The sequence below is a fragment of the Prinia subflava genome, chromosome 10, assembly GCF_021018805.1.
Source record: "Prinia subflava isolate CZ2003 ecotype Zambia chromosome 10, Cam_Psub_1.2, whole genome shotgun sequence".
In the NCBI taxonomy this organism is placed as follows: Eukaryota; Metazoa; Chordata; class Aves; order Passeriformes; family Cisticolidae; genus Prinia; species Prinia subflava.
In genome coordinates, this window is record NC_086256.1 from 28897708 (window position 1) to 28922898 (window position 25191).

At 51.6% G+C, this 25191-nt stretch overlaps 1 protein-coding gene across 2 annotated transcripts in view; it reads left to right on the forward strand.

Annotated features, from left to right (window-relative positions):
* Positions 1-25191, forward strand: part of PBX1 (PBX homeobox 1) — a 125889-nt gene that overhangs the window by 79125 nt on the left and 21573 nt on the right. For both annotated transcript variants that reach the window (XM_063406633.1, XM_063406634.1), the window contains exons 3-4: positions 21161-21405; positions 24517-24707. In XM_063406633.1, the coding sequence (XP_063262703.1) occupies positions 21161-21405; positions 24517-24707 (436 nt within the window). The remainder of the gene's footprint in view (positions 1-21160; positions 21406-24516; positions 24708-25191) is intronic.

Here is a 25191-nt window from a genome sequence, read left to right on the forward strand (position 1 = left end):
TAGTTTGCTTAATCTTTCCTGCCCTGTTGGGCAGCTGGTGGCCCTGGTGGCTGAGGGACATCACATTTCTTCTTCTTGAGAGAGGAGGGAAGCTGTGAATTCCACTTTCTCCAGCCCAGACAGGGACAGCAATGTGTTTTTCTGTCTGGGCAGTTGGTAGACACTGAGTGGTTCGCAGCTGTTCCAGCACTCGCTGGGTTTCAGTGGTACGGGGTAATCCTGCCCAGTGCAGAGTAAAAGCAGAGGTGGGGAAACCACTTCTTTCTCTTTTTTTTATTGTTCTTTTTCCTTTTTTTTTTTTTTTTCTAGGCTCTTCTAGTCAGGCAGGAAATTCAAAAGGTTGCTTTTATTTTGCAGTCAGAGGCGAATGTAACTCTTTTTCATGTTTCATTAAATGAAGTTCTTCTGATCATTTCCAGGGCCTGTTGCAGCTGCTGTCTTTGGCAATCCTGAATGGGTTTAGTTCCAGAGGACAGACAATATTCCAGTATTGAAGGGGTTTTTAAACACTCCCTGTCTAGGTTTCCTGAGCCTGGATACACCAGCCACACACCCTGTACTGTATGATGGAAAGGCAAGATACACAGGACCTTCATGCTCATTAATTGCATGCAATTAAGGCCCTGAAGCTTTTACAATACCTACTGAAATCAGGCAATTGCTACTGGACCATCATGGGTGCAGTTTTGCTTTTGAAATCCCATTGGCATCTCCCTGCCTTGATGGAAATCCCAAGGTTTGGGGTGCTGGTGTTTGGGGCACATTTGGAGGACGAGGAGTGTATAAGAAATTATGAAATTTCTTCAGTATTTTTCTAATAGGTCAACCATACATGCTGGCCATGTGGGAGGAAGGCATGAAACCAGGCCAGGCCACCACAACTTGCTCCCTGACCTTTTGTTTCAGTGTTCCAACACAACAAGCTGTAGCCCATTTCACCTCTCTGTCTTGTGCTTTCTCCATTGTAGGTAGAAAGGGAAGGGCAGGATTTCCCCCTCCCTGTGAGCATGGCTGAACATCAGCAAAGGCACTGGGTAAAAGCTGAGTGGTATTAATAATAACCTGCCCCTTTTTGCTAATGTGCTCCCCTTTGGAGTTCTGGTCTTTGTAATATTATTATTATTATTATCATTATTATTATTATTATTACTGTAGCTGTTACAACACAAGATGCAGGGAAGCTGAGGAGTTGAGCTGGCTGCCTCCATCTCTCTGCCTCCATCCTGCTCCATCGTCCCCTGCCTGCGGAGTGGGTGGTTTGTGTACCGAGCCCTGAGCAGTCCTGCTCCCTGGAGGGTGTGAGGGAGCCCAGCCTGGCCCTGTGCCGCCTCATCCCACCAGGTGGGGATGGTGGGAGCCCCTCTGCTCTGGGTCGGAGCTGCTGCCTCCTCCTCGCAGACCCAGGCAGCTCTGCGGGGGCAGCTGGGGAGGTAGAAGGGGGCAGGGGGAGTGGGTGTAGGAGGGGTGCCCGGCAGAAAGGGTTAGTGCCAAACACAAACAAAAACACGATGCAAATGAGCCGCTTGCAACAGGTAGCCTTAATCAGATGCTGTCAGATGAATTCAGCATCTCTCCGATTGTCGCCTGCACTAGCCTCCCGTTCGGAAGCCCTCATCTGCTCCAGATGTGGTTTAATTTACTGCGACTTGGCTAATTACTGTAATTAAGGATTAATTACTGTTAATTACTTTCACATAAACTCAACGCCAGTCAAAGAGCGGAGCCTTATGAAGCCTGCCACGGCAGCGAACACAGGCGCGGCAGCCTGGGTGGGCCCGCCGGGTCCTGGGGCCATCCCGAGGCGGTGCCCGCCGCCCGGCCGGGCCCCGGCCTTGGCCCTCGCCCCCGGATCAGCCCCTGCCCAGCCCTGCCGAGGCTGGCATGGCACAGCTCCAGATGGCATCCAGCAAGCCAGCCACCGTTATTATCGTTAATAATTAGACGGAGCAGGGATTCGCTGCGCGAACCCTGGTTAGCAAGGGGAGGCCAGCGGCGTCTCCAGCAGGCTCTGGAAAGATGCAGCAGATTAATACCTTTCCCATCCTCAGCCCTCCCCAGTGCTCCCACCTGCTGTGTCCTCCGCCACCCTGTCCCCAGCCAGGGCCTTCCTGAAGTCCTTTATTATGTGAGAGATGCAAAACTTACGCATCTCCCAGTGTCACACGAGCAAAAGGTGTTTTAGCAAACAAGAGAAGAAACCAGCCCTGTATCTAAGGGAACAGGAGCCAGGAAAACCTGTGGTGGGTGCGGGAAGGAGCGCCAGAATGATTCATGGACAGTGCAGTGTGGAGTGTTCCCATGGGGAACAAGTGTCTGCTGGTGGCGCAGGGCCTGCCCTGCTTTCCTGGCTCCCTTAGACTTGTTAGGCTCCGTATCTATCTGCCTTATTAGTTTTAAAAGTCCTGAGGCTTTTTCCATCACGGCAGAGGGTGGAAAGGGCTTGGGAAGGGGGGGACGTGAGGTGTGATGGTGGCAGCAAAGCCAGGGGTGGGCTGTGCCCCATCTTCACCCATCGCCTGCAGCCCCGGCCTGGTCTCGTGGCCACGCGTGTAATATGAAGGCAGGATGGGAGAGAAAAATTGGCATGATTAGATGGGTATTGTTCTATTAGATCTCTGCCTGCTTGCTCTTGTGTCTCAGCATTTGAAGATGAAACATATTCATTTAGCTCCCAGGATGAATGGTTTTAATAAGGGGAGCAAGATGAGGTGGGGTAGTCCTGATGACTTCAGAGACCCATCAGCTCTCCCCCTAAGGCCATTTCGGTGATGACATGGGCCACACGACCATTAATGCTGCAATCAGGACAAGTTTTCCGTGTCCATGCGAATCCTTCAGCTGGGAAGAGCGTGTTTGGGAGCCCAGGAGGAGATGTGTATCAGCAGTAATCAGATTGAGCCTGCAGGGAGGGCAGGCAGGGGGTGAAGCAGGGGCTCCCTGGATGTGCTTCCTGGGGGCAGGCAGGGGAAGCAGAGATGCAGGCAGACCACCCAGCTAGTGTCTGCTGGATTTCCACCTTCCCGGCATCCCAGCACTGTCCCGATGCCATCCTGATTAGGGCTGAGATCTGGCAGTGCTCATTAGTTATTGCAGCAGGACCCAGCTCCTCCCTGTGCCATCCCACCCGGCCCCAGCCGCTGCGCTGCCATCCGCCCCCAGGCTGGCTGTGGCCTGCTTAAGCCCCAAATCGGGATAATTCCCATTATCGGGAGCATGGTCTGGGGGGGCAGGGGGCAGCACGGCGGGGCCGGTGCCCGCGCGGCGCGGGGGCAGCACGCTCCGGTGAGCCAGGCGGGGCGGCCAGCCGGCGCTGCGGCTGTCAGCTCTGCTCAGCCCGCCTGTCAGGCACCGGCGTGCCCAGGCCCTCATTGCTTTAATTGACACCTCCCCAGCCCCGTCCTGCCTCTCCTCTTCCTTCTCCTCTCCAGGAGGATGCTGGGGTGTGGCTAGCTCTCTTCCTTGCCCCCGCGCCCCTGGAGCCAAGGCTGGGGGAGAAGTGAGGAGACCAAGGGCTGGACCAGGATGGGTCCAGGAGCGTGGCCAGCGTCCCTCACGTGATGGTTTTGTGCGTGCTGATCTTCCCAAAGGTTGGCACATCCCCTGAGGATTTCTTTGCCCCTTCCCTTTACCAAGGCACTGCAGAAATGTCTTGTAGTGGCAGTCTCAGGTAATTGCTGCCCAGGGAAGGACCAGAGCTTGAAGAAGACCCATAGGATCTCTGGCCATGCTTTGCTGTTTTGGAGATAACTGTGCGCTCACAAGCGAGGAGGAGCAAGGGCTGGTGGCTCTGTGGAGCATATTCTGGCTGTGCTGCAAGGCCTTGTGAAGGCCACAGGAGGGGAGGGAAGATGGGGCTGGAGGAACCTGTAGGATGGCTTCATCTTCCCCAGTCATCTCCACTGCAGATTGTGCCAGACACACCAGGTTATCCTGCTGAAGGCCAGGAGAGTTGGCCACTTTCTGGGCCAGGAGCAGGGCAGATGGCCATGAGGTGCTGTTGGTTTGGGACTGGTGTCCCTTTCCTGGAGGGGCAGCAAAGGCATCTTCTTTCTCCCAAATGAGCAGGAAGCAGCAGAGCTCATGTTTCCTGTCCATCAGGAGATGCAGGCACAGCCTGTGACTCTGCTTGAACAGGACAAAGGCGTCCTCTAGAAAATTGCTGTTTAGGGGGAAGTACCTGTTTGGAAAATGCCATCTCAGAAGCTCCAGGTGCAATGGGTGCTTTTTTTCTGGGAAAAATGAGGTGTGCAATGCCTGGAGCTGGTGCTTGGAGCAACTGATGGCAGCCACTACTGTCAGGTGTGTGGCAGTGAATCCTGTCCCATGCTTTTCCACAACTTGACCTTGGTCTCTCTCTCCAGTGCCCCACAATTGCCTACCCCAGAAACCAGACAGACTCCACAGCTGGTCTTTCTGTTGAATGGAGGCTTCAGAAAGCTTTGCTGGGACCACAGTTGGTCCTGCAAACACCAGCCCCAGCTCTTTACCTGGGCCTGCTGGGAACCTGCCGTGCAAATAAGAACTCTGCCCCTCTTCCCCATTAGTCCTCGCTGGGAGGATCTTGTGAACTGAGGTACCTCCAAGGTTCCTCCCAGGCAGCCAGTGCAGGCAACAGGGAGAGATCTCCTATGCACTGCTCCATCTTTGCTCTCTATATTAGAGTTGGGAGCCCTTTGATGTCTGCGTTTGCAGCTCGGATTCTGCCAGGAGGCTCAGAGCAGCCTGTGTAATTAGCCCAGAAAAATGCTGCTTTCATGTGGGTCGGGGGACCCAAGCGGAGAAGAGATTTCCAAGGGCTTTGTTCTGCTGCGGGGAGACGTTCAGGCTTTGGTGGGTTTTGAGAGAGCTCTTCTCACCCTTCCCTTTTTTTCCTGCTGTGGGGTGGAGCTGGGGGTTTTGGCAGGGAAAGCGCACGTGGCAAGCTGCTGCTCCACAGGGGACAGGCCCTTCGGTGCTGGGCTGGAGTTTGGGTACATGCAGAAGCAAGGGATCAGCCAGAGCCGTGTTCCAGCTGGCCCAGGGGAAGAGTAAAAACAACCCAGATATTGCAGGACTGCTTCCCACAGCTTCAGTTTTCTTCCTTATTTGCCCTCAGAAGAGCTCAAGGCAGGCACTGTTCTCCCAAGCCCTGGTGGTCCCTGCCTGCAGGCATTGCTGCTGCACTAGTGCAGGGGTGTAAATCACAGGGGTGTAAATCAGAGGGGTGTAAATCAGAGCAAGGTGCTCCCTCTCTGGCAGCGGGTTCCTGCTCTTGATCAGCTCTCAGGCCTGTTTTTGCCAGGGGTGGTGGTTGAGGATGGCAGTTCCCTTTTTGCTGTCCTGCTACGGGCAGCAATCCCCCCACAGCTGTGTTTGACTCCACACATCCTTTCTCACACAAGAGTTTGCTGAAACACAGGAGATCTTTTAAAGTTGCCTTGGCACAACAGGTTGCAGTTTTCAGCCTCATTTTTAGCTGCCTTTCCCTCTGCCCTTAAATTGGTGTCAGCAGATCCATGGCAAACAGGCCATGGGCTTTCCTCTGCTTTTGGTGCAAGTAGGGCACCTCACTGCCTCCAGCAAACCTTTTAGCCTCATGCATCACCCTGGATGGTCCTGGATCAGACTGAGAAGCACCTTCCTGCAGCTGCTGCTGCCCTGGATGTGCCTTTATTCCTTTCCTGCCTTTTTTGAAGTCAAATATAAGTTTTGGAGTCAAATATGTTGCTTTTCACACCATTTATGGGACCAGGTTGCAATAGGAGCAGCAAAGAGGGGCCAGAGATGCTCTGGCAGCACAGGTGATGCCCTCCTGCATCCTAGGAGGAGGATTTGTTGGCAAAGTGGTTTTCAGGATCCTGAGGACTTGGCTTGGGAATATATCCCTATATCTGGGTGATAGTGAGGGTGTGCTCTAATCTCCCCCGTGTGACAGGATCGCCCCACTCTAACAGCAGCAAAAGGCACAGACATACTGAGAACTGAGCAGTGAATGGATTTTATTTCCCTCCTGCATTTTCTCCCCTGGGGCTTAAAGCAACCTCAGCCCACCTCACCCAACAAGCTCCAAACCAACAGATTTCTCCTCAGACCAGGGCTGTGCCATCTGCTGTGGCCGAAGTCTTATCTTCTCCTGCTTATTTCTCATGTCTCTCTTGCTTAAAGACCTTGTGCCATGTTCCTGCCTAGAAGGGAGCCGTGGGGCCTCCCTGGGGATCCCCCTCCTCTTCTTGGGTTTGATTCCTTTCAGCTTTTACTTGGGGCTGAGTGGATGCAATGGAGCCCCCTGCACGTGGGGTCCTGGCACCGTGCATGTGAACATATAGGGTGTGGGTTATATATGGGATTATGGCATTTAGATCACATTAATGAGCGCACAGGAGAGCAGGGAAAATGGATCATTTGTGGTTACGATCCGGCTACTGTCAAAATAGGGTGTTATTTTGATGGTTGCTTTGTCTTTGCTCTCCCAGCAATATGAAGATAGTTTCTTAGCAACAAAACTGTGTTCGCAAACAACACCGGTGAAAAACAACCCCCCAGAAAAAAAGGAGGCAGCCTCAGAAGCACCGCTCCCTGTGTGTGCCCCCTGGCCACACAGCCTCCATTCATGAAGTGCAGAATGTCCTGCTGGACAGCAGGTGCTTGTCCATGGTCATGGTGTCATGCCAGCACTGCCCTGGTCCCGGCTGATGTGGGTTGCTTGGGGTGTGATCACAGTTCCTTTTGCAGAAGGGTAAACTGAGGCAGCTTGGGAAGAGCGTTACAGAGTGGTCTTTGGGCAGCACGGGAGGGTCTCAGCTTTTGCTGAGTGCTGCACGTGGTGCCTGGCAGGCGCTGCCTCGGACCTTTCTTGGTCAAAGCCTTCTCCAGGGAGCCGTCCCTGGGCTGGGATGGATCCCAGGGAGGGAGCAGCCCGTGAGCCGTTCTGGCAGCGGTTCTCCCGGGCCGTTTGGAGCGTCTCCTTCTAGGAGGCGCTGGGCCTGGTGTCGGTGCTGACGTTGGAGTCCGTGAGAGCAAGCGGCTCCTCCAGCCAAGTATCTGCCAGGCTGTGTCGGGAGAACTTTTATCATTTCTGTCACAGACATCACAACTCGCTTGTCTTACCATACATCTTCCTAAATGTGACAGAATATTCAGCTGTTATTAATTGAATACTCTCTAATTTAACTGCTCAGCAGGACAGAGAGCGACTGGTTTGTCTCAGCACCGAGAGCTGCTGTCAGGCACGCGGGAGGTTTTGGGGTGCAGAGAAGTTATTTGGGGAGTGAAATGGGGCTTGTTTTTTTAGTATCCCTCCCACAGTACCACCTAGCATGGGACTGATCCCCATCCTGCCAGGGAGAAGCTCCAGCATCTGCTGTGGCTCCTGTTCCTGGGGCACGTGGCCAAGCCCAGGATGGAGATGCTGAGGACACTGCTGCTTCTCCATCCTATCCTGGCATTACCATCCAGAGTTAGAGAGGAAGGGACATCCTGGGAGCCTGGCCAGGAGCTGGTGATGTTCCCTAGGTGCCCAGGATGGAAGGGTGATTTGGACTGGCTTGTCCCAGTCTCCATTCAGGTGGGTAAATACCTTCTTCTCTGGGGAGGTGCTGCAAGCAAAGCTCAGTCTCTCAGTGTTCTTGGAGTACATGCCCATAGTGGCCTGGCCATCCCCTCAGTCCCTCACAAATCCCAGTTACAACTCTTTGTCTTCCTCCTCCTCCTCCTCCTTCTTTACATCCATATGCAGAAGTGCCAGAGATGTCCCATATGCAGACTGGATGTCATGTTAGGGTTGCTGAGAAGCTGGGATCCTTTGGAGGATGCAGGAGGCAGCTCTCCTTGCTGTCACCTGGGCAGCAGGCTGGTGGGGACCGTCCCCTCCAGCCTCCCTGGGCCCATGCCTGCTTGCACACACGTGTTCACATCTCTCTGCTTCTCTCCCAGAAAGTTCAAACCCAGAGTCAAGTTTATTGTTTCTATCTCGTTTATTTTAAGTATAGTTTTACACTTTATTATATGCTGTGACATCTTAAATGGAGCCTGTCACTCTATCTTGACTACTGCTAGGGGCTACAGCCACTTACTGTGTCAGGCTTTTCGGCAGCCCTGATTAACGATATCAAAACGAATGGATCCCAGCACAGGCACAAGCACGAGAATCAAGCGGTGATTTGCATACTCAAATGGTGCAACACACCAAAAGGCTGCAGCCCGTGCAGGTATTGCACCAGCACAGCCCGGGGATGCACATTGCTGCTGTCCCTCAGCCCTGTGGATGAGACCTGCACGTGCTGGTAAGTGCTGTGCACGCCTAAGTCTGTTTATTCAGTGTCTTCAGCCTAAAGGAAAAGCCTTGCCCTTTTTAACAGGAGTTTTTTCATTGCCCTGGACAACATATCAATTAAGATAGTGAAATGGAATAATATTTTTTTTCTTGTGTGCCTCTTGGGATATGTTGCAGAATTACCCACGCAAATGCTTTTTTTTCCCTGAAAGTAACATTTTGTTAGGTTAATTCATGCACTGGAGAAACAAACTTTCTGTTCTTCCAGTCCAATCTCCACTTACAAGTCAGGTTTTTGTAACCCTGTCATTGAAATGCGAGGTAGCCTACAGTAATTTGAATATTTCATTCTGCCGGCTGCTAATGCACTCTGCATTACAGATGGTACTTGCTCCATCCTTCTGGACTGGGTTCAATTATAAATGAAAGTAGGGAGCTGAGATTTGTCTTTTTGTCTGTGCTTAGTTGGAATAACACAATAAAGCTTGATGGGTAAGAATTCCTCAAGCTGCCTCTTCTTTGCCCGCGACGTCTCCGGTGTAGCTTTCTTCTCTCGATAGCAGATCCCGCTTGCCTTTCAAGTCGAGCTTGGAGTATTAGGGTTGGCAGTGGTGGGCTTTTTCACAGGGAATTTTTGGCTCAGATATCCCCTTTTTGGAAGTGCTTAGTTCAGTCCTCTTTCTAGCTGTTTATTTACCGGGCTTTGCATCCCCTTTTGCATCCTGAGCCAGGAGTGGTGGTAGGAGCAGCCTGCGTAGGCTGGGCAAGAAGGGCTGTGCGTGGCTTTGGGGGTGGTGGGGTTGTCTTCCCTCTCAGTGTGTCCCTGTTGACAGGGTCACCAGCCTGGTCTGCAGCCACAGAGGAGCAATAGGGATGCAGAACAGCCCTCCTCCATCGCAGGGCTGCTGCCGTGGACTCTTCCCAAAGGCCCCAGGAATAAAAGGGCCCCTAGAGATCCAAAGAAAACATTTACCTCTGCTTGGTGATTAACAGGAAGGGGGGTTGGAAGCCTCCAGCCCAGCTGCACGGGGGCTCTCTATTACATGCAGATGCCTTTTGCGAGCTCCTTGGCCATCCCAGCCGGTAAAAGCAATATTGCCGAGGGAGTCAGAGGAGGTGAGGGCAGGGCTTTCAATTTGCTTTTACATTTACAAGGACCAGATGGCCTCGCTGGAGATGATCTTTGATCTGGGACGCAGACAGAGTTGGGCGAAGATTTTATATTTTTTTTTTCTTTTTCCTTTTTTACTCCCTTTTTAATGTCCTCTCTGGTTCTGGCGGGGCCTCTCCGGCAGGAGCAGGGGGAGCTGCGTGTCCGTGTGTCCGGCTGGTGGGGCTGGCTGTGAGCCCCCTGTGCCCGTGGGATGGCTGAGCTCGCTGGTGAAGCCCTGAGCGGGGTTGTCCAAGGTGGAAGGCAGAGCTGGATCCCGTTACACCACCGCCCCACAGCACAGAAATCTGCGTCAACAGCCTCTTGCATGGAACATAATTAAACACACGCAGGCGCCTCGGAACAGAAATGCCACTAATTGATTATTTTTAATTTTTCCCCCATTTTTTCTGGCGTCTCGCACTCTCCCAGCCACGTGGACATGTTGGGGCTCTCTCCTCCTGTCTTGCCTTCCAGTTTTGGGTTTCTTTCTTCCCCCCACATGTTTTGAATGGAGCGGGAGCAAAGGCAGCCGATCCTATTTCACAAGCGCTTGGACTTGCAGCACTCTCCCTCCTGTCCAAACAGATCATTTACAGAAGGGGCCTCTATTTAAAGAAGGAACTGAACGTTCAGAGCTGGTTTCTGGCCTTAAAACGCTGCTGGCCGGCTGTTGCCTCTCAAAGAGTCGGGCTTTGTCTGGCACGCCCGAGGCCGGGTCTGACGCCAGGCTCAGCAGGTCAGCGCCATGGCGCGAGGGACTGAGCATCGTGCACAAAATGTGCTCCTTTGTCTGCTGCCATCACTGCAGAGCGGCGTTCAGTACAGCCTGGACACTCCACCTTATCCACAGGAGCTTGGTGGGGTGTCTGGGTTTGGGCAAACCTCGCCTCTCTGTGGTGGTGTGGGTGAGACAAGCTTGGAAACCAAGTAAATGGAAAAGGAGAATTCAGATGGGTTTTGGTGGGATCTGTGTAGGGCATGGAGAGAAAGACCCAGGATCGTAGAATCATTGAGGCTGGAAAAGACCTTCAGGATCATCGAGTCCATCTGTTAACCCAGCACTGCCAATTCCACCACTAAACTGCCCCTAAGAGCCACATCTGCCTGGCTTCTGCATACCTCCAGGGATGGTGACTCCACCTTGTGTGTTAGAGAAGTCTGCAAGGAGTTAAAAAGGAACATGTAGTTCTGTGGTACTTCAAAACCAGCCGGGGTGACACGAGTACAGGCTGCAGGGAGGCTGGGTCTGGTCCTGTCTCTTGGTGTCATCTGTAACACTGAAAGTGAGGGCCTGAAATTGTCCAGTGGTGAATATGTTGCATGTAAATGGATGCAACAGGAGTTGGGGTGGGATTTCTGATGGCTTTGGTTGTGGTTGCTTCTCTTGCTTTGCACTTGACCTATCCTCATAGGTGTATAACTTCCAAATTTTTCATGGATAAGGCTTTGAATTGCCTGCTACCATGGCTGGCAAGAGGTGCATGTGTGGAGTGATGGTTTCCAGTGCTTCTGGAACAGGAGACCCTGTCTGTCAGGGATCAGCAGCATCCAGCCTGCACAAGGCAGAGACCCTGGGCCGTGGCTGAGCCTCAGAGGAGACTGTGACCCGTGGCAGCACTTCTGTACTCAGCGATGGTTGCCACCTCCCCTTGGCCAGGGCCGTAGCTTTCCTACTGCAAAAACTCTCCCTGAGGTTTTACACTGGGTAGAGAATACTTGTTTAATAACTGCTTCTCCCTTCTCCTTTGTTTCTCTCTTGTTCTCATTCACAAAAAAAAAAAAAAAAAAAAAAAAAAAAAAAAAAAAAAAAAAGGTATATACTGCTCCTGCAGCCACATCCTTCTAGCACCTGGAATGAGTCTGTCTCCAGCTGAGCCACAGTGACAAGGGCCACACTCAGCTCCTGTGATGCATCAGAAGGTTACTGCTGGAAATGGAAATGGGAAGGTGTTTCTGGGCAGAAAACGTTCCTGTAAGTGGGAGGTGGGGAGGTCCCTTGGCAGCAGAGGGACAGGACATGGCCACAGGGCGCTCTGCAGTGGGAGCAGTTCCCTGTCTATCCCCAGCTTTTATAAATGTCTGTCGTGGTTCTGTGCTGCCCACTTTGGGAGAGAGGAAGGGAGGGAAGAGTGTATGCCATGCAATGGCTTGGCTCCAAGACCTGGAAGATCTTTTCTATATTGCACAGAATCCTGAATCCAGCCCATGGCAAGGCCATCAGCTTGGCAGCAGAGTGGCAGCACTCTGGGAAGTGTAATGGGCAGCAGGTACCTTCAGAGTATTTAGCAAACCTGAGACTTGAGTGGGACACTGCCATCTGATGAGCTCCAAGCCAGCTTTCTTTGGATGGAGTCTCATGGGTCATCTTTCTTGAAGGATGGCAGGAGAAGGGAATCTGAAATGAAGCTTTTCAACCTGGGCTTCTGCCAGTCTTTTCACTTAGGGCTTTCATGCCCCAGCCACTGTGTGCATCGAGCAGCCTTTTGCACAGTGTGTCCGGGGAAGATGACCTTTGGAGAGGGGAGCAGGCTGGAAAGGCAGCTTCCTTCTGGGAGAAAACTTCTCTTTGTTTGTTCTCAGGTTTCAGGGCTTGGCCTGGGGCGGTTGAAGTGGGACCCTTGTCCTCAGAGGAGCTCTGGAGGCCCCAGCTTCTCATTAACAGATTCAGCTCATTCAAAGAACCCATTTCTTTTCAGCGAGGAGAATTCATATGCAAAGCACCGAGCAGATCGCAGCCCAGCTCTCCATTCAGTGGAGGGGGTTTATGGCTGGACCTGAGCTGGGAGCAGTCCTTTGTTTGCTGATTTGTTCCTGCACGATTTAGGCAGCCCCAAGTCCACGCCTGGGGTGTGGCTCCCCAGGTCCTCCTCGTGTCCTTCAGTGAGGGCAATGGCTTACTCTGTCCCTCAGTGACCATTTCTTCTCATGGTGCCGCAGTGGGGATTTGGATCCATCTCCCAAACTCCTCGAGGAAAAGGTGAAGTCCTGGCACAGGCTATCTTGAAGGGACTGAAGCTTTTCTCCATGGTTTATGCTGCTCCCCTGAGCCAGGCCAGCCTGTGGTCAGTGAGCCGGGTCACATCTTCTGCCCAAATCTGCCCAGAAGCAGAGCACTGGTGAATCTCTGCTTTCCTTTAACTCCAACCACTGCTCTCTGAGCAGCTGGAAGTTGTTCCTGGCTGTGGTGGGGTGGAGGAGGCTGGGTGAAGGTGGCCATGCACCATCTCTCCCTTACGGCATGGTCAGTGCAGCTGGAGAGTTTGAGATGGACTGGGTTTGCCCATGCAGATAAGGGAGTGATTGTGATTCAGGGCTCTGACTGGAGCCTGCTAATCCTGCCCTGCTTAGGAAAGGGAAAACTGCTTTGTGAGATAAGAGTGTGGGATTGCTCCAGCCAACTTCAGCAGCGCTCCCCAGCATCAGCCTGCTTTCTCAGACCCGAGCCTGGCCTGTGAGGTGCTCAGTGGGCTGGGGAGGGGACCAGTGCCTGGCCAAAATTTATCCGTGCTCTTCCAAGGACAGTGTGCCAGTAAGAGAGTGTTGAGCCCTCTGAGCCCAGAGTTTGGCTCTGAGCTGGTGGGTTGTTTGCAGCATGCTGCTGGGGGAAGCTGATGTACTCAATTAGGTGGAGTTGTGAAGGTTTGTGCTTTATGGGACATGGCAGAGGCAGGCTTGAAGCTGCTGTGAGTGGGAGGGGAGGAGGTGGTTTGTCCCCTGGTGGGGTGTTAGGCTCTGGTTGCCTTGTCTTTAGTGTGTGGAAGCACTCCAGCCTGCTTTCTGCTGCTAAACGCTCTGCTCAGCCATCTGCGTGTGGTGCAGGAGGTGTTACCTGTCCCCAGATACCAGCTTTGAAAATTCCAGCTGGGGAGTCTTGCTGCCCAAGCCCACCAGCCTGCAGCAAAGCATCCACGAGGAAATGTGGATTTGGGCATCAGGACTGCAAGGAGAAAACCAGAAAATATTGAAATTTGAACCACAGTCAACCATAGCAATAACTGGGCTTGTGGGACTGGTGTCAGAAGTTTCCATACCAGGCTCAGCTGCTGGCCATGAGCTAAACTGGTGAGCAGGAGCAGGGTACAGGGAAGGACTGGAAAGACGAGCTCATCCATGTTCATTCAGCTTCCCCACAGAGTCACATTTCACACAGAATCCGCTTTTCAGTAATCACAGCAACGCTGTGCTTTATTTTTTTGGCTTTTAGATCGTTGTCCAGTTTGGGGTGGGGGGAATACTTTTTCCACAGAATATGTTAGTAATAGTTTTCTAGATCTTTTGATCATTTTGCTGCCATATCCTCGCTCGCTATGGCAACTCATTTGGCATTTGGGATGGGGTTAGGAGAAAACTGGTGCAGACTCTTTGCCAGCACTGTGAAATAAGTGTCTCTCTTCTGCAGCTTCCGTGGCACATCCAAGCTGCATCCTCCTGAAGTGATGGAGAGCTGCTGCTGGGAGCTGAGAAACTTTTTGGCATGTGATAAATTCCCTTCTCCTGTTTCCTACACCCCAGAGTTAAGTTTTGAGGGAAATGCAGCCTGGTTGGTTTTGTTTTTTTAATTTATGTTGGATTCAGCAAATAATTTGGACACTACCACCCCAGAAAGATGGGAAGTTACTATTTTTCAAAGTTTCATTTTTAAAGCAGTTTAATTGGTTTGAAATGGACCCAAATTTTTATTTAAACAACAGAGAGAAAATGGATAAAATGAAGTGAGAGGAGATTTCATTTTTGATTCAGGAAGCATTTTTGATTGATCTGAATTTGAGTTGTGGTGCAAGTTTCCAAGCTGGTGGTGGGTAGGAGGGATCTGGGGGAAGTGCTGCTGTCCCAAGCATCTGATGCTTCTGCTTTTGGCCTTGTCTCAGTCTCCACTTGGGCTTGTTGGCCCTGGCTGGAGCTGACCTCTAGGATTACATGGACCATTACTCTGAACTGATGTGGCTTGCTCCTGTTTCTGTAGGAGTACCTTATCACAGTTCTATGGACTACAGGAACATTTCTCCACATTTGAAAGCATCTCTCTGCTTTGTTTCCAAAGAGCCCTGAAGGGCACTGCTGTGTTGGGAGAAGAGGTGGTTTTACAATGATCCAGGGCAGCTTTGCAGTGCTTATGGGTACAAGCCTCTCTCTTGATTTGTTGCTGGGATTTTTGGTTTATTTTTATGGTTTTAGATAATGAAAAATGGTGACAGAAATGGCCCATTGGTTTCACAGAGTTCCTCTTTTTGCTGGGAAATAAATAAATAAGTAGATGCACAAAAAGCCATTTTGCCAGCTGAATTTTTCCATGCCTCATCTCACGGCAGCCTGTTTTGGAAAATTTGAGCGAAAATCTGTTCATCCATTTGTAAGTTTTGGAAAGGTTGAAGTGAGGAGGGGAACTTTAATGTCAATTGTAAGAAAAAAAACTCCATGAGCTTCTCTGAATTCCTGCTCCCCGGAACGTGTCTGTGTATTTAGAAATCCCAGCTTCTATTTATGTTGGAAATAGGTGATTGCATTTTGACGTTGATTTTCTCAGTGGCTTTACGTAAACATGGTGAATATATTCAACTGTGCTTACTTGACATTGAAGTGTTTGTTGTGAAGACTGTGATTCCCATTTAAGGTGGACACTTGCGCTTTGCCAAGAAGGGTTTTCTGTTGTTTCTTTGACCTGGCAGTGTGAAGACCCAGCTAGGGATGCTTTAGTAACCTCCACAAAGCTCTGGGAGCTTGTCTCTTCTGAGCATTGGATATTGAAGGCAGCTTTGTGTTGAAAGAGAGCACTGTGAGGGTGGTAAGGCCCTGGCACAGGTTGGACAGGGCTTGGAGCAACCTGAGGTAGTGGAAGGTGCCCCTCCCCTAGCAGGGGGTTGGAATGAGATGATCTTTAAGATCTGTTCCAACTTAAACCACCCCAGGATTCTGTGGTAGCATCCAAGACTGGATTTTCCTTGCTGTGGGGGATTTGCTGTTTCAGAAGAAAGTAGGCTGCAAATACACTTGGATAGGAGAAAAACCAAGAGTTTTGGAGTTCTGCATGGAGTCTGTCGACCTCTTTGCACAGAGGAAGTTTGGGAAGAGCAACCCAAGCCTATGGCATCATGGATCAGCCAAGGAAGCAAACTCCAGCTCTCCTGACTTGATTGCGACTAAACCTTACGAGTATGAGGAAGATGCAGTCCCTGCATGTGTAATTGTCCTCAGACATGAGGCAGGTGGGAGTATTCTTGTCCCAGGTTCAGTCTTCTGATCCTCAGCCTTCACAAATGTAGTCTCAGGCTTCAGGGAATATTGAAATAGCCTTAAAATAAGGTGATCAGTTACTGGTTTTGTTAGGAGAGGCATCTGCTGGCATCACAGTTGTCCCTGTGTTTGCTGGCTTTTGTTTAGACCTAGAGCCGTAAAAAATTATGTTTAAAAAAGCCAACATTTTCCAATGAGCTTGTGTGACTCCTGAAGCTGGATCTCCCCAAGTAAGTGTGGCTGAGTTTAAATCCCAAAAAGCTGGAAGAGAGCTGATGTCCCAGGTGTTTCAAAGCCGGGCTGTTTGCTGTGTGGGCGTGTGCTGGAGTTTTGGGGTGCCCAGGGAGAATCTGCCACGTCTTCCTTGTCTGTACCCCCCCTCACAGGCAGCCACTGTTCCAGGACAGGATTTGGGCTGCACCTTGGTGTCAGGGTTGGGTGTTGTTGGAGCAGATGAGTGCCTTGGTGGGGGAGGAGGCATCTCACCCACTTGAGAGGACAGACAGAGCAGCCAGAAGTGCTCCACCAGCAGTGGACATCTCTGGTTTCCCCACGAGGAAGTGACACCTAAGGCCCCCTCACAGCCTGACAAGAGCAATTGTCTGTCTGCCTCTCCCAAAACTCGATTTTTGGGTGGGTTGTTCCCGCCTCCCAGTACATCTCAGGCACAGTGGAGGCAGGAAAGAAAACCCTTCTGAAAATCACAACGTAATTACTCCCATCTGCTCCGGCACTGCTTCCCATTTCTGCCTGCCAGGATGCTTGTCTCCGATGCTAAGTAGCACATTATTTTCGATAAGTTGCAATCATTTACTTGAAATCTCCTTCTCCTTTAAAATGTCCCCCTGGAAAGGCAATTCAGCAAGTTGGGAATGGGCAGAAACAACTGTGATAAAACCCATCCAGAAGCAGCCGAGCTCGGGCGGGAGGGCGAGCGCTCCTCCCGAACTCATTAAAACCACCCAGCAGGTTTCTTTGTAGGGTGGGTTTGTTTAAGTGCCCAGCCTCTGGGTCCAGCCCTTTGCTGGTGGTGTCAGCACCAGAGGAACTGCCAGCTCGTGTCATCAGAGGGAATCCTAACCAGGCAGTCACAGAAATTCCACAGAAATTCCACAGGACCTTGCTTTTGACTGCTGAAGGCAGCAGAGAAAAAGCCGCGCTAGCTCTGGGAGACCAATTCCTTTATCATCACAGCCTGGGTTGGCATCATGTCTCACCACCTGTATCCTCTTGGGAGGAGGGGGTGCATGGAGTCTGGCCCTGCTTCCCACATCTCCTCAGCCTGAAGACACTGAGCACAATAGGATAAACTGCCCTTTCTAGAAGAAAGCTGGAGCTGGAAGGTCCTCTGCTGTTGTCTCTGCTAAGCCACAGTCTCCTGCTTAGCTTCTGCTGTCACCCCCAGCATGTTTGATTGCCTTTGTGATGTAGTCTGTCTCTGTTGCCTGCACACCTCTAATTTGGAGTGTTTGGAGGGGGTGAAGAGGCAGAGTTGCTGATTGGAAGTATTTTGGCATGGCCTTGGAGAAGAGAGATGACTGTGTGTTTAGCTCCTGTGCTTTTCACATTCCTTTGGAAAAATGCTCCCAGGAAAATGGAGTAAACAAGGTTGGAGATGGTGGCATGGAGTACCAGAGGAGTCTGGTACTTTCCTTTGTGGATTTCTCAGGTGTCTTCACAGCCCCAGGCCATCCCCAGAGTGGTGTCTGTTCCAAAGGTGTGTGGCAAGTGCTCTCTTTCTTCTGCCCTGTGCCTCCCAATGGGGCTGTACCTCAAGAGTGTGTGACCTGAGGGGACACCAGGCACAGGTGTGGGGACATGTGGGGTGCTGGCTCCTCATCTCGTGTGAGCATGGAACTGGCTGCTTTGCACGTGCTCCTTGGCCATGGTTGTGGGAAGCATCTTGGAGCTTCTGGAAGCTTTGGTGGCTGAAGGCACTTTCCATCCTGTGTCCCTGAATCACAGGGCAGCCAAGGAGCTGTTTTTGGCTTTGTCTTCTCACCTGCTTCTCTGAGGTCAGTCCTGCCACCCCTTCCCATGTCCTGCACTGCAGCCACACCTGGGAGCCAGCCCAGGCCTGGGATGTGCCGATGTCCTCTGAACCCTGTGGCTGTGACCCCTTCCTCAGGAAGGGAGATGGAGCGAGTGTGGGAGCTGGGAGCCATTCTCCAGCTGCTGGAGTGGCTCTCTGTGACCCTGGAGGTGACCATGCCAGGCTGCAGGCTGGTGGCTCCATGGCTCTCTGTGACCCTGGAGGTGACCATGCCAGGCTGCAGGCTGGTGGCTCCATGGCTCTCTGTGACCCTGGAGGTGACCATGCCTGGCTGCAGGCTGGTGGCTCCATGGCTCTCTGTGACCCTGGAGGTGACCATGCCTGGCTGCAGGCTGGTGGCTCCATGGTGCCCTGGTGCTCCCACTGCTGCCATCAGGGATGGTGACCCTGTGACAGCCACGCTCCAGCTGGACAGTGCAGGTGGGGACAGGGCACGTGCCTTGGGGTTACTTTTAAATCACACCCATATAAAGAACACACACACACACACACACACACACATATATATATATATATAGGTATATATTTACATCTGCAAACGCATTTTGATCAGCAGGGAACCTGGGCGAGGGCTGAGCACCATCTAGTGGCAAGCACCGCGGCTCCAGAGGCTGCCGAGCCAGCAGGAAAGCAGCCAAGGACAGAAAGTCTTGAAGGAATTTTCCTCCCCCCCAGCTGCCAGTCGCTATCTCTCTTTTTATTCTTCCTTTTTTCCCCCTTTCTTTAATCAAGAGCAGCAAATGGGGGGTCCTGAGGATGCCTGGATGCCTACCTGCCTGTAGCCCCGTGGACCGCTGAGGGTCATTCTGCTTCATTTATTCTGTTTTAATTTGGAGGGAGAGCAGGGCTCTTTTGCCACCAGCTGCCCAGGCACTCCAGGTTGGGTGCTGCCATCCCAAACCCCGCAGCCAGCAGAGCCTCATCCCATCACAGGGGGCAGTCTGGAGGCTGGGAGCTGCCAAGGAGCCCAACATCCCAGGCATCCTGGCAGGAGATGGGTCCAGCACTGGGAAGATAAAAAAGGAGCTTTTAAATAATCATTTTATCTTCTCCTCGGCTGAGCACAGCCTTTCAGGGATAAATAAGCAGCATCAGTCCTGCTTAGACGCATCGGCCTTTCCATTTATTTACTCCCAGGCTTTATTCTGAGCAAGCAGCCAAGCCCAGGCTGGGTTCAGGTCTCTGCTGTGGGGGACACATCTCCTCCATCGGGCGCTGGTCTGTGCATGTGGCACAGGAATAAAGCTCCCAGGAATGCACAGCACTTTTCATCAGGAAGCAGCTCTCTAAACATAAACTAATTAATCACTCGTGCCTACCTGTCAGGTCAATGAATCCTGAGATTTTTAATCTAAAAATATTTCCCTTTTGAAATCCAGATGCGCCTGTTTTGGCAACTCCGCTTTTGATTTGTTTATTTGAGGTGTTTTTTGATTTTTTTTTTTTATTTTTAACCTGTGTTGCTTTCCTTTTTTTATTTGGGCTTTTGATGTGCTTTAATTGACTGATTTTTATATATTTTTTTGTCCTGGAAGAATAGGAATTTGTTCTCTTTATTTTCGTGGCAAGTCTCTCTCCCTGCTGCATCCTGTCAACTTTCATCTTCTCTTTTTACGGGATTTGGCTACTTTTGCCTCATATTTCAGTTTATGGACCATAGACCCCAAACCATTTTCTTGATGAAATCTGTCCTCTCCCCTTGGATCTATTTATCATGGCTGGGTGCCATGGGAAGCCTCCCGTGGTGGGGGGAGATGCAGGTCCTGTCTCCTGAGGGCTCAGCTTCAAATTTGGCACTCTGCCCTTATTCCTCCATATAGAAATGATCCTCCCTAGCGTGGAATTCTTTATTATTATTTCCAGTTTTACTGTTCTTGGGGTTTTTTCTGCCCACCTTCCCACCTTTGTTGACAGAGCATATTTTAATCACAAAAAATGCATGAATGAATAACTGATCCAAATGTATGAATAAAATTAAATGAATGAGTGAAATGTCCTGAAAATAGTAATTTCAGTAGGCTTTGAGGCTTTTTAAAAAAGCTCTTTTTAGTCTTAACCAAACCTCTCAACAGGGTCTTTTACTTCAATTTTACACTGATAATAGCTGTATCTTTAACTTATTGCAGAGTGGGGAAGACCATACCCGGTGGTTGCTGGGTTTTTTTAGCTGCTCTGATTTTATTTCTTGTTGCTAACAGATCTACCACTACTTTTTTTTTTCTTTTTTTTTTTAATGACAGGAATAATCACTTGCTCTTGTTTGTGACATGAATTGGGAGGGGGTCAAATTCCTCTCAGGTGTCAGCGGGCACGGCTTTATCAAAACCCACACAACATTTCTCAGCTCTGTATGTGCAAAGAGTGTGTGCCCATGGGGTGGTGTGTGTGATCAGAGCCCCTGTGCCAGAAGAGATGGGGAAATACGACTGTTTTCCCTTAGGAAATGCCTTTTTTTATTCGCTCATCAAGGATTCATTTTATTTATGTCACTTACTATGCGGCTGTGCCAGTGGAAATCTCACGTTACCATTCCGTGGTTGAACATAGACCATGGAGGGGAGCACAGAGGGCACCTCTGTTTTTCAGACATGGGACATCCCAAACTGTTGGGATGCTCCTGTGTTGTTTTTCCAGGAAAACCCTCACAGAAGGGGAGAACTTTTACTTGGAGCAGTAATTTAGGCAGGGAGCACAAAGATGGGAGGAAGATTCTCTTTTTGAAAAGTCACTCTGGGAGGATTAATTCATTGTTGCTCCTTTTCTCAGTGTGGTTTAGACATCAGTGGAACAACTGGATTCTTAAAGGGAAGGCATTTTTCCAAGAATAAAATTTATTTCATACATTTTTTTTGCATGTGTTCCCAGTGCTTGGCTAAAAGCATGGACTTCAAGCCCTCTCCACAGTCCGTATTGCAAGATGTGGAAACCAAGGCAGGGTTGCCCTGGGCTCTGTGCGTCTTTCTGTGCCATCTGGGGTTGATGTAAATGACATGTTGGGTGACATGAGAAGACCCCTGAGCAAGATCAGATCAGGGCTAGAGACTCCCAACTTCCCATCTCATGCCCGAGTCGGGATATGGTCCCTATCGCCTCTGGCAGCAAGCAGGGGTACATTTATTGGTTTTTTTTGGTTGCTGTTGCTAGGAGTTTTGCTTGTTTGAGCAGAAAGTGTGGCTTTCTGGGTTAGCTCTGTGGTGAGCTCGCTGCCACTTCTGCCCTACTTCTGTCCTGAGGGAAGGAGGGGAAGGGGTAGGGAGAGGAGCAGGGAGCTGGAGAGCCCCTGGAAGCCAAGAAGTGATGAGTGAAGCCAAGCTTGGTGATGAGTGCTTGGAGCATCAGGATGCCTGTCAGGGAACCTGTTGGGAAGGAAGAAAACCGCTGCTGCCGGGGTCAGCCCAACTTGGGATGAGCTTCCCTGAGTTAAGCCCCAGGTGTGACTCAAGCTTTCCTGTCCCCGTTGTGTCTCCTGCAGTGCTGAGCATCCGGGGGGCGCAGGAGGAGGAGCCCACGGACCCGCAGCTGATGAGGTTAGACAACATGCTCCTGGCCGAGGGGGTGGCGGGCCCCGAGAAAGGAGGGGGCTCCGCCGCCGCTGCCGCCGCCGCCGCCGCCTCCGGGGGAGCCGGCTCCGACAACTCGGTGGAGCACTCTGACTACAGAGCCAAACTCTCCCAGATCCGGCAGATCTACCACACGGAGCTGGAGAAGTACGAGCAGGTAACAGGCTCCTTCACGGCGGTGCTGGTGGGCTGGCGGGGCAGAGCCGGAGAGCGGCCGCGCGGTGCCGGGGTCTGCACAGCCTGGATCACTACTGACATCTGTTGTTGGGAGAGTGTGGGCAAATACGTGTGGGCACTGGGTACTGGAGTGAGAACGTGCCTTTTTTAGGGTTGGGAGGGTTGGGGTTTCATGCTGGGATGCGGTGTGACAATAGTCTTGGCAGGGGTTGCCCCTTGGATTTTCACTTTTCACTCCTCCTCTGATATCTTACCCAGAACTGGCCCTATGGAGGAAAAGGCCTCTCTAACATGCTGGCCTCAGTGATGACAACTGTCCAAGAAAGGCTTGAATCAGTATCTTCCTTGGATATATTTTCTGCTTGAAAAGCTCTTTTTCCAGGGAAAAACAATCTTTTTTCTTGTAGTAAATTACTCTTAAAAGAGGAAAACTACTTGGGTCATGAATAAAGCTATTGGTAACACTGACAATTTCATGAAGAGCTTTGCAGGCCAGTGCTCAAAACCTTTCCAGTGCTTCCAGATGTTTTACAGACCTCTCTTGGCTGCTGTGCACCTTGCACCTGTGTTTCTACCCCAAGGTTATGGTTTATGGATGTGGGCAGGAAGGCGTCACCTCTTTGGGTGCAGGACAAGCTCCCCTGCCAGGGGCCAGATGGGCTTTCAGATCTTTCTTCAGAGCCAGTGAAAGCCTCCATTTTACCTGGCTAACTGGATGTGTGGATGTGTGGTGGGGCTGGGGGATGTCTCACCCCCATGGCCACGTTGGCCAAGCTGAGGGCAGGGTGCCCCAGGGTTGGAGCTGCAGTCAGGGTGGCCAGGCAGGGCTCTGGTAATGGAGCAGCCAAGCACAGTCATGGCATGGGAGGCGTTTTGGCAGAGCCTTGGGGCAGGCAGGGAGCAGGCTGAGGGCGGGTTGGAAGGATGGCCTGTGGTGGCTCTCCTCAGCCCTTGCTGTCACTCCTTGAGGCACAGAGACAGGGAGGAGCCTCAGCCATCCTGCATGGGTGGGGTGGAGAGCACGTCAGGGATCATGTTTCTGCCTGAAGGGGGTAGGGAGACCTCATGTCCTCTGCTGCCCAAGTCCAAGGAGTCCTTGGCAAAAACGGACAGGCTTCAGGGAAGGACCTCCTGCTTCTTCCTCCCCTTGGGCAGGAGTTTTGTTTGTTTGATGTTCTGATTCTGTTTTTGCTTCGCTTTGCTCCTCAAAGACACCCAGGTGAGAGAAGCCTTTAGCCAGGCCCAGAGGGTGGGATGGGCCACATCTTTCCTTCTCACAACCCACTGACAGGGTTTGGTTTTGCCACTGAGTGGTTTTGCAAGTGGCTGTGCTGGTCTCCCTCTCTGGTACCATCACCCACAGTCCTGCACATCAGGGCTCGGGGATTTTCCACCTCCTTCCCACTCTCTGGAGTCCAGCTGTTGGGAGCTCAGCCCCTGGCTTCTCATTCTGGCTGCTGCTGGGTCAGCACGGCACTCAGTGGTGATTTTGCTCCTTATTTCATGCCAAGATCTGAAGTTGCTGGGGTGTCTGGGAGCAGTGAGATGCCCAGCTGAGAGCTGTGGTAGCCAGCACTGGCCTGGGAGATGGGATTCAGCAGCTGGAGCCCGGGATGGGCAGGTGGAGGGGCTCTGCTGGCCTTGGGATGTCTCCTGGTTGGGTCTGAGCCATGGTGGGAATTCAGCTTGGGAGGGTGGGTTAAGACACAGCCCATGTCACCAGTCCACAGTTCAGTGTTTCTTTCCCCTGCCGGCCCCTTTTTCCCCATCATGGGATGGGAGCTGCAGACACTGTCCCCAGAGCAGCCACCCACATCCCAGGAGCACCAAAGGCTTCTCCAGCCATCACTGTCCAAGTGCTGCCCCTGGTTTTTGGGATTTGGTTCTGGGAATCAGAGGATCCCATCATGCCAGTGAGGTGCTCGTGGGGATGAAGGAGAGGGAAGTGAAGTGGCCTTGATCTGACCTCAAAATCCCTCCCTTGTCCCCTGGCTCCTCTCACTGCCCTGTCCTCACGGCACAGCATGGGGACAGCAGGAGCAGCCAGACAGTGCTGTGCCAGCAGCAAACTAATTGGGATTGTTACCTGCTTGCCCTTATTTGTCAGGGCTCCTGCCTCACTCAGGCTTCAATTATTACCCTTATTTACTTCTTACCTGATGTGCCAAGAGCACGGAGCAAGGCCAGGGCTCTCTGGGAGCTGCTCCTGTGAAGCACAAGGGGCTCTGCAGGACATGTGGTGGGGCTGCAGGAGGAGGGGCAGTGGGGCAAAAGGTTCATGGTTCTCAGATAAATCTAAAGTTCCTCCAGTCACAACCAGGAAAACAAAGGCTGGGACTTCTTCATGCTTTACATCAATCCAAAGGCTTCATCTGCCCCAACTCCAACTGTGATCCCCCCAAGAGAGCAAAGAAATCGGCTCCTGTCCTTCCCAGCATGTTTGCTGGGAGTCTCTCACGCCCTGTGCTTGGCAGACCAGGGAAATTTCTCTCTCCGTGATGCCTATTTTGGGCTTAGCTAGAAACAGAGGCCAGACAAAGTTAAAAGGTTAAAAGTGGATGTATTTCATATAAGGCCATCAGATACATTAAAGGCAGATGAAGCCTCCCCAAGGGGCTAGACCCAAGATGTTGGATGGTCAGGAGTTTTTCAGACTGATACAAGTTTGGTCTATTTGCATATCAGGGGTTAATTCTCCAATTACAGCTTCAGGTAATGAGGTCATATACCCCCAGTTTGCTACCTCCCCAATTCACTTTTGTTTATACTTTCTGGGGTCTGAGGTAGAGGATATCCTTGGATCTCAGGCCTAGAAGGATTGTTTTGTGTGACCAAAATGTGAAGAGAGGTAATCAGTGTTCTATATGGAGTTCAGAATTACACACTAATGCAGTACAGGATCTGAAAAACATAAAAGCTAAAATCTTGAGGTGTGATCCCCTGAGCACCAGCACATTCTTGCTCTGAACAGCCCCAGGCAGGGAGGCCTGCACTCGCATCCTTCCCTAGCCACGCTGCCTCTGTCCCGTCCCTGACACCACCGAATGACCTTCCCATCCCGGGGTTTCTTTTGCTTTTCCTGCCATCCCAGGCGTGCAACGAGTTCACCACCCACGTGATGAACCTGCTGCGCGAGCAGAGCCGGACCCGGCCCATCTCGCCCAAGGAGATCGAGCGGATGGTGAGCATCATCCACCGCAAGTTCAGCTCCATCCAGATGCAGCTGAAGCAGAGCACCTGTGAAGCCGTCATGATCCTGCGCTCGCGGTTTCTGGACGCTCGGTGAGCTGCCCCCCCAAATGCTGCGGTGTCCCTCGGGTCTGGGAGCTGTGCTGGGCGGCTTTGTTGGTGCTGGAGTGAGCTCAGGGCCAGCTGCAGGGCCCTGTCTTGAGCCACAGGGGGTTTTTGCCTTCTTTATCCCTTAGTTGTCTGTGGCACAGCAGGGGAGGGGACTGCAATTGAAACCATCCATCGGTGAGGCTCCCAGCTGCACCCTCAGAATTGCACATCCTGGTTTGGCTGTGGCAGAAGGAAATCCTGTGGCATATTGCAACAAGCCTCTGTGGTGAAAACGTGCACTCCGGTTAGGGATGAAAGTTTATCCTCCAGGCCATTCTAGATTCCCATTCCTTTCCCACTGTTTTTATTGTCCCAGATTTTCAAATTGCTGTAAAATTACTTCATTTCCCAAGCTGGTTAGGTGCAGACTGCGACTTGGGCTGTAGCTTGTGATGGGAGGAGAGGCAGCTCCACCAGGGGTACAGGG